The 9,290-nt window shown below is 44.6% G+C and overlaps 1 protein-coding gene across 1 annotated transcript in view; it reads left to right on the top strand.

Moving 5' to 3' along the window:
* Nucleotides 1-4,952: 4,952 nt before the first annotated feature.
* LOC103597005 (tyrosine-protein kinase Lyn-like) overlaps nt 4,953-9,290 on the top strand; it is a 32,261-nt gene continuing 27,923 nt past the window's right edge. The window contains exons 1-3 of the mRNA XM_008580805.1: nt 4,953-5,084; nt 6,412-6,457; nt 7,261-7,366. Of these exons, the coding sequence (XP_008579027.1) occupies nt 4,953-5,084; nt 6,412-6,457; nt 7,261-7,366 (284 nt within the window). The remainder of the gene's footprint in view (nt 5,085-6,411; nt 6,458-7,260; nt 7,367-9,290) is intronic.

The following is a 9,290-nucleotide window of genomic DNA, read 5'->3' as shown; positions in this document are numbered from 1 at the left end:
AAAGACTTTTTGGAAAGAAAAGTCAACAGCTCCCCATTTTCTGGACATGCTGGTGGGTGTTCTTTTGTGAGCAAAGGGTTGTCCAGCCATTTGTCTCTCTCCAGATCATGTGATTGAACTTTTGCAGTGAACATCCCAAAGTAGTATTTGCATGTCAAAACCTCAGTTATTAGTATTACTTTTGGTGGTTGGCTGGAAAGGGGAGCCAAACCCTTGACCTTGGTGTTAACAGCACTGTATTCTCCCAAGTGAACTAACTGGCCAAACTTTTTTTTTTTTTTAAACCAAAAGTGTCTGCCTATAAAATGGGACTTCATTTGTTGTCAAAAAGTGGTATTGAAGGCATTGCCAACTATCAACAGCAGTTTACACGAAGTCCATCGTAAGAAAACTAGGAATTCCTGTTGGGAAACACACTTTCCCATGGGGAGCCTGGCCTTTTCCTCTCTCCCGGTGACTGAAGCAGTCCTGTGGCCCTTCCTGCCAGCAGACTCAGGACACATGTGCAGCTCGTTTACAGCAGATGTTGTTACCCATGGTGTTACCACATTTACCTTCTTCTCTTTTCCTGGGCTCTGGATTTTTGTTTTCATTTTATTAACCTCATTATTGACTCTTTTGTGGTAAAGCATTTCAAATCCTTTTGAGAAAGAGGCAGACTAAAAAAATAATCCCTTTGTTTAGCATTGTTAGTAAATAGGTAAAACAAGTTTCAAAATAGTCATCGTATGGTAATGTGCTGAGAGCACAGGCTGTCGACCTAGCTTAAGACCTAGACTTTAGGCTACAGTGGTGTGTGGGTAAGTCCCAGCTCCACCCCTCCCTAAGCCGTGTCATTGGGCCAGTCCTTTAACCTCTCTGAACCTCAGTTTACCTCTCTATAAAGCGGAGCATAATAATGTCTTGGTCATAGGGTTTCTTCAAGGATTGAATGAGATACTCAACACATTTTAAACGTTTAATTAAAAAAACAAACCTACGATGTAAATCATTGTAAAGTGTAGCTCCGAAACATGTAACGACTCTCTAAGTTTTCGTCAAGAGTATATTGCATTTTCTACTTTTCTGGTACCTTTGCACAGCATAAGGAATTGGAAGACCTGGTCTGAATTTGAGGTATTCATCCCCATGTCACAGGACGAGCTCGCTGGGGTTTCTTGCTGGAGCATGTGTGAACGACAGGCCTCAAACACGAGCTCTGTGTCCAGTGGGCAGTGAGCAGAGCCCTGCCCTGCGTGAGAGATGAGATCATGTTAATTTTCCACGCGGAGCGCTGTTTTCTTTTTTTTCATCTACAGTATGTACATTGGTGTTCATTTATCTATGGCGATGGCGAGAAGGGAAAATATAAACGTAAATGAATGGCAATTATTGATATCGTGTTCTTCGGTTAAGCCCACCCCACATCCACCTGCTTTTTGTTCTCATCCTTCCTCTTCGTACTGCCACCGCTCTCGGGGACAATCGCCATCATCTTTTCCTCTGGACTCCTTCCGAGGCCGGGGGACAGATTTCCCGTGCTAGCTGGCTCACCCTTCCACACTTCCTACAGAGCTCTGTCTCAGAAATAGAGATCTGTACGTGGCATTTCCCGGTTAGAAAACTTTCCTCGTCTCCGGCTCTTCGGGTGCATCCCGCACCACTCCCCTGCCCTGTAAGTAACGCCTGGCACGTGCTCTTGTAATCGCAGTGCCTGCATTCACCTGCGCATGCGTGCGCTCTCCTGCAGCCCTACCACCGAGTTTCTATGAAGTGACTTTCTCATAAAGTTGTTAGTAGTAACCTCTTATTTTCGCCCCTCCAACTTTTTATTTTGAAAATTTCAAACCTACTGAAAAAAATGAAAATATATCCTTTTCCTAGATTCACTGATTGTTAAATATTTTAGTACATCTGCCCCTTTCTTCTCTCTCCCCTTCTCATTATGGCTGAAGTGTTGACTCGTACGCACCTCAGTGTGCATCTCCTAAGATGTGGACGTTCTCCTGCATGACAATACCATTATAACCCTTGCAAAAGCTAACAGTTCCCCCAATATCATGCTCACCAATTCAGATTTCCTCAATTATCCGAGCTGTGTGTGTCCTGCTTTCCTCACCACCCAGGATTCAATCAAGGGCCACACGTGTTCTCTTTAGTCCCTTCGTTATTGTTCTTCTCCCCTCCCCCTCTAGCTGAAGTGTCCAGTCGTCTTTATAATACAGCACATTGTGGATTTGCCTGACACTGTCGTCCTCTGTCTCCTGTATTTCCTATACGTTAGGAAATAATAATAAAAAGTAATATATAAAATAAATGATATATTTCCTATATATGTTGTAGAGGCCTCTGCATCTCTCGCTGTCTCTTTTAAAACAACAGACTCAGGTGGGTTTCACCTCCTTTCCTTTTCCTGGCTCACCTTTAGCGGGAGGGGTCCTGGTGACCATGCAGGAGACCCCCAGCACGGCAGCCGTAGCTACGCCATTCATTCATTCATTCATTCATTCATTCATTCATTCATTCATTCATGGAATACTCTGTGAGCCCCTGTTCTGAGCAGGCGCTGTTTTAGGTGCTGCGAGTACTGCAGGGAGCAAATCACAGGCGAGGCTGCTCCAATCAGCTTCGGTTCTAGCTGCGGGGCCGACCATAAATAAACTAATGTGTAATGGGACGTGGGTGGGAATAACACAAAAAGAGTGTAAGTGGTGGAGGGGTGGCCAGAGGGGGTCTTTTCAATAGGACGGTTAGTGAACACCTGTTTGGGGAGGTAACATTTGTGTAGGATCTGGAAAAGAGAAGAGAGCTAGAGTGTTAAAGACAGAGCAGGAGGGAGAGACAGCTGGAGGGAGGGGGAGCTGCAGCGAGCATCCAGGGCAGGGGAGAGGTGCCGGCGCGCAGGGAGCGGTCGGCAGCCCAGCAGGCGCGTGCCGGTGGAGGTGGGTGGTCCCAGTGTCCCCTTCGGGGCTCGTGTCTGTGCCGGACGGGAGCGGGCGCTGCGAAGGGCCGGGGTGTGCAGTGGGGCGGGGCGGACCCACTGAGGGCCCCACTGGAGCTCGCTGTGTGCTCGGGGGTCTGTGCTGCCAGGTCTTTCCTATTACCGTATTTCCTCATTTATACAGCACCATTTTAAAGGCTTTGGGGGGGCGGGGAAGAGGAGGTGGGACTGGCAGAAAAAGAAACTCACGCCTATTTACAGATCAGCTCTCAAACCCATCTCGCTTATTTACAGACCAACTTTAAAACAAATCTCCATTTCAGAAACTATAGTACATGAGGAAAAAAGTACTGTTTTGAATCAAAGAAGTACTTGCTTCCCCTTTATTTTGGGAACTACAGCTCGCTAGTGTCAGAAAGAGGCGTGGCTGTCCTTTAGAGGCTTCATACTTCAACTAACGAAATGATAAACAAGCTGAAGTCCCCAGACCGACTGGAAGCCTGCTGGACAGCGTGCAGAGGTGGCGCAAGGCACCCGGGCGGGGGAGGACAGAGTTCAGAGAAGGGCTCTGGAGGTTTCTTACAACAATTCCTCCCCCATCAGGTGTTGTCTAATTCGCACCCCACCCCACCCCATTTCCCAAACTCTCCCTCCTCTGAAGTGCTAGGCAGCGGTTCCCAAATTTGGCAGGGCTTCAGAATTACGTAGATCACATGGGGAGCATCGTGCCCCCACTGGAGCCCAAGAGAATTTCCTGGACTGTGTCCCGGGAATCTGTCTATTTTGTGGGAACCACCACTCTATGGCACCTTCTGATGGAGCTCATGACAGGCTTCGTTTTGTTTTTAATGTATAGATTTGACCCTGAGGATATAATGTAAGGCAAGAGTCATACCTGATTCAAACTTTCAAAATCATCTTTTTAGTCCCCAGAGTGCTTCGTGTAGTGCTCTGCCCGTGCTAGTATTGAAGGGTTTAGTGTTAAGATGTATGGTGTGTCGCGCTGCACTGGTCAAGCAAGGGGCTTCCCTTCATGTCATGGTGGCTCTTCCTCTGCAGTCCCATCCACAGCCAGTGCTTGCAGATGCCATCATTTTGTCTTTGGCTCTGCCACCTCTCCTGGTTTCTAGGCTCAAATACCTTGCTGGGAAGCTTACTGGATTTGATCATGTAGATGTTCTTAAAAGCATCTTCTCTCTCCCTTATTTCCAGTCTTGGTGAAGGCCACCAGCATCTTTCTAGGCCCCAAGCCACGTTTGGTCGAAGACAGGTTCTGTATGTTCTAGCTCTTAATCCCACCTGCCTTTGAAGCCTCAAGCCCCCCCTTACTTCATCTTGCACACTGCAGATTGGATGTGCCCCTTGTCCTCAGGGTAGAAATCCAACTCCTCAGCAGTGAATGTAACATGTACCTCCCTCTCTGTGCCTGATTCCTGGCCTTCCCTTCCTGCTCATGGACTAAAGGGTTTAGTGTTGTAGAACTAGTTCCCTGAAGGGGTCAGACTGGTCTAGTTCTCTAAGAGGCTGTGTTATCTAGAGGTCACTGTGCTTGCGTGTGAAGTTCCTACTTCCTGGAATCCCTTTGCTGACTTTGCCACCTGGCTGGCATCCCTCCCATTTCGACTCACAGAGCATTTCTTTCCGGATGCTTTCCCTGACTACCTCTTTTTCCTCTGGCCTGAGTTTGATGTCCTTTTGTAGGTCCTTTGCATCCTCCATCATCAACTTGCCACATCGTACCATAATTTTAATTCATGAATCTTCACCACAAGATATGAGCATATTTAGAGCAGGAATTCTGTCTGACTGATGTAAAATTAATCCTCGATAAATATTTTTTAGATGAATAAATGAATGAATGAACAGCAAACACATTTGTGAACAATGTTCACATTTGAGTTTGTTAATCTCTATATGATAGAAAATAAAAGTATATTCTTTTTTACTCTTTTTAATGGAGGGATTTTGGTGGCTTGAAGCCAGTTCTGGAATGGTAAAACAATGTCATTGCTTCTGTATTCCAACAGGAAATATGGGATGTATAAAATCAAAAAGGAAAGACAATCTGAATGACGATGGAATAGATTTGAAGACTCAACCAGTACGTAATACTGACCGAACTATTTATGTGAGAGATCCAACGTCCAATAAACAGCAAAGGCCAGTAAGTAGATAGTCTCAGGGAGAATTCCCACAGCAGGATCAAAGCATGGCTGCATAATTTAAACACCAACGTGTAATATGTGCATGCAAAAATCACGTTGACTGCTTTGATATTAAGGACTCTTTGATATTTGAAAAATCAGCTTGCTGCTTTCAGAATGATTTAATTAGTTTCTCATCTTCTAATTATTTCCTCTAAATCACATAAAATAGATCATACTTCCTAATTATGAAAATCTAAATGACTAAAAAAATCAGTTTAAAACTTCTTGAAATACATATTAAAGGATACCGTGGACCCATGGATTTTCTGATACCACAATGTAGTAATTTTTCTGCCCTCACTAAATTGGAGATTTCATGGACTGACTCTCATCAGAAATTTAAATTTCAGTACAAACCATTTTCGTCCCATTCCATGAAATCGCTTCAATCAAAGAGAAACAGAAACATCCCAGGGTTTTCAGAACCGTCCTCTGACAGTACCTTCCTTAGAAGAGGCCCAGAGACCTTGCACAACCTCACCATGGCACTGTGAGAAAAAGGAATTGATTTAAAAGGTAGATGAGGTTGCCTTTTTTGCCCCCAGATCCTCCCGATAAGTCACCTCCCAACTGAAGTAACAGTGGATGCCATTTGTCCCCATAGCAGATGGAGTCAGGGCAGCCCATGAAAGTCTGGATCGCTTAGGGCTTGCTCAGGGCTTGCTCTTAGCTGGTGGGGACAGAGCCCTGACCACGTGTTTTTAAACCAGTCTGGGAAAATGAGGATGGACAGTCCTGGGCTGGGGTGGCAATTCCATAGTCACTTCTGTCTTTCACTGTGTTGTCCCTGGTATTTGGTTTCCATGGCCTGCCTTTGTTTCTAAGCGGGAAGAAGGAGGCAAGGCAAGAGGAGAGGCTTCGCCAAAGCCTCACAAAACTCCTTTGCCTATAGAAAAGCTCTCTCCCCCGGCTGCATAGGAGGCTGGAAAGTTTGGAAGCATAGTCATTGAGCTGGGCAAATTGCCACCCCAAATAATGTTAGGGTTCTGTTCCCACATATGAGGGAGCATTATGGTGAGTGAGCATCCAGCAGCCACTGCCAGGGCCTCGTTCACTTCCTACCTCCAGAGTCATGACGCCCCAAGAAGGAAGAGTCCTCTCACTGAGCCATGTGGTTCGTGACAGAGCTGCACGTAACTTCCTCTCTTGTACTTCTCTTCTTTCCAGCTTAGTGAATTAGCAAATCCAAACATCATTTGCTACTACTAGAAAAATAACATACAACATGAATGTAAGAAAAGCTAAACATACATATTTTTTTTCCTAACAAATATTCTCTCGTAGGTTCCAGAATCTCAGCTTTTACCAGGACAGAGATTTCAAAGTAAAGGTATGTTTTCATAGCAACATAATTAATTTTTTTCTTTATTGCTAGAGCTTCTATAGACTAGTTGTCCTAGATATTTTTATGTATTTATTTTTATTGTGGGAAAATATACATAACATAAAAATTACCATCTTAGCCATTTTTAAATGGACAGTTCAGCGGCATTTAGTGCATTCACATTGTTGTGTGACCATCACCATCATCCAATTCCAGACTTTTTTATCTTGCCAGATTGAAACTTTGTACCCATTGAGGACTTATTTCCCATTTTCTCCTCCTCCCAGCCCATGGCAACCACTCTTCTACTTCCTGCCTCTACGAATCTGAGTACTCTAGGTACCTCATCTAAGTGGAATCATACAATGTTTGTCCTTTTGTGTCTGGCTTATTTTATTTAGCATAATGTCCCCAAGGTTCATCCAAGTTGTGGCATGTGTCAGAACTTCATTCCTTTGTAAGGCTGGACAATATTCCATCGTATGGACATACTACATGTTGTTTATCCATTCACCCATTCAGTGGCCATTTGGATTATTTCCACATTTTGGCTACTGTGAATAATGCTGCTATGAACATGGCTGTATCATTTCTTAAATGTAGGGTTGGAATGGTTTGTGATAACAAATACTGTCCACAGTGAGTACAGCATGTTACCTTCCTGTGCCCCACTAGGCAGGAAACACATGTCTTGATTCCAGTCGCCCTTCTCTTCAGCTTCATTTCATCCTTTGTGCCTAACAAGGATTTGTTAAAACGTTTCTGCTGGTGGATTCCTTCTGGTGTTCACTTGGGCTTTTCATTTTTAGATCCGGAGGAGCAAGGAGACATTGTGGTAGCCTTGTACCCCTATGATGCCATCCACACAGATGACCTGTCTTTCAAGAAAGGAGAGAAGATGAAAATCCTAGAGGAGTAAGTGCTCCCAAGCACGCATAGTGATTGCTTCTTTCCTCAGGCCACTGAGTCTTGCAGACTGTTCCCTTGTTTTGCCTCTAGTACCACAGCAGTAGCCGGACCCCCTTCTCCAGGCAGGCACGGGCCTCCCAGCCTCTGAGCTGTCTATAGGGCTTCGGCAGAGGGAGGAGCAGGGCCAAAGGAATTTCCTGCTGCTTCCCGCTGTGAGTGCTCTTCAGGAGGTTTCCCTTGGAAGACAGATCCCAGTTTCTTTGTTTTCCCAGCTGTGCCATTTTTAAGAAGTTTGGGTTTGGGTGGCATCTGCATGTTATTTAAAATGCCATTTTTATTTAGCTATATTACTCAGATTCAGGCTGGGTTTTGGGCCCAACTTGGCTTGATTTCTAAGGGTACTGTGCTAAAGCAGCGGTCTGTTGGAAAAGCCCCTGCTCAGCAGCTGCACGCCTCCGAAGACGCTTGGGTGGCCTTGTCTCCTCGACCCTCCACCCTGACCTGCAGACATGTGGCCTTGTCAGATCACAGGGTGCAGGACAGAACCAAGAATAAGGAGCTCCAAATATTTTAATTCTAGCTTAGTTTCTCTACCAATCTTGCATGCTGTGTCACACTGACCTGCCAAATAGGGTTAGAGGAAGGAGACTCCCTTATGAAGTAAAAGGTGTTATGTGGTCAAGAGCAGTGCTACTTACAGGGTGAGCAGGAACTTGAGCCTCATCCCAGCCCTACCACTTGATAGCTGTGTGACCTTGACTAGTCACTTAAACTCTGGATCTTGGTTTCTTCACTTATAAAATGGGAATGACAGTAGCTATATTAGGGGTCGATAGCATTACATGTGTATATATATTATAATACAGTCGTCCTTCCTTATCCAAGGTTTTGCTTTCCATGGTTTCAGTTACCCACAGTCAACCGAGGTCCAAAAATGTTAAATGGAAAATTCCAGAAAAAAAAATTGTAAGTTTTCAATTGCGTTCCATTTTGAGTGGTGGTGTGATGTAATCTTGCACCAGCCTGCTGTATCCTGCTCTGGATGTGACTCATCCCTTTGTTCAGCAGATCCATGCTGTACGTGCTACCTGTCCCTTAGTTACTTAGTAGCTGGCTGAGTTATCAGATCAACTGTCATGGTACCACAGTGCTATGTTTAAGTCACCCTTCTTTTACTTAATAATGTCCCCAAAATGCATGAGTGGTGATGCTGGCGTATTGTAATTGTTCTATTTTATTGTCAGTTATTGCTATTAATTTCTTACTGTGCCTAATTTATAAATTAAACTTTATCATAGGTATTTATATATAGAAAAAAACATAGTTTGTAAATATATAGGGTTCAGTCATATCCATGGTTTCAAGCATCCACTGGGGGTCTTGGAACGTATCCCCTGTGAAGAAGCGGGGATGACTGTATATAAATGTAGCACAGGCACAGGGTAGGCAGTAACGTAGTGTTAGCTGTAGTTGTCCTTCTTGTCTTCCAGACAAGGATGCCAAGTGCACGTGAGCATGTGATGAGGAGCACAGCTGAGGCTTGCCGTTCCTCCCGTTCACTGGCTCACCTGCTCCTCACAGTACTGGCCCAGCCTCCCCCACTGGCTCCATGACCTCTCTCTTGTTGAGGGCTGGGTCTTGCTGATAGCCTTACCTGCTTGGAATTGCTTTATGGTTCTCTTTTTCTTTTTTTCATGGCTTCTATCTCTGTAGAAACTAAATGTTTTAACAAAGGCATTTATAACACATAAACTATAGCCCATTATTCCCTTGACTCCCATTTTTGAAAGGATCTTGAAGCATTTCTTAGCTATCCTGGGGAAAATTACAAACATTTTTGCAAAAATGGGAACAATTTATACCAACTCTTGTTGGAGCAGCGCTGAGCACAGTGCCCACACTTAAGCTGTAAGTCTGCTTTTCTTTGCTT

Source organism: Galeopterus variegatus, unplaced genomic scaffold (assembly GCF_000696425.1).
Source record: "Galeopterus variegatus unplaced genomic scaffold, G_variegatus-3.0.2 Scaffold2163, whole genome shotgun sequence".
NCBI lineage: Eukaryota > Metazoa > Chordata > Mammalia > Dermoptera > Cynocephalidae > Galeopterus > Galeopterus variegatus.
This window is presented reverse-complemented; position numbering and strand designations above follow the sequence as displayed.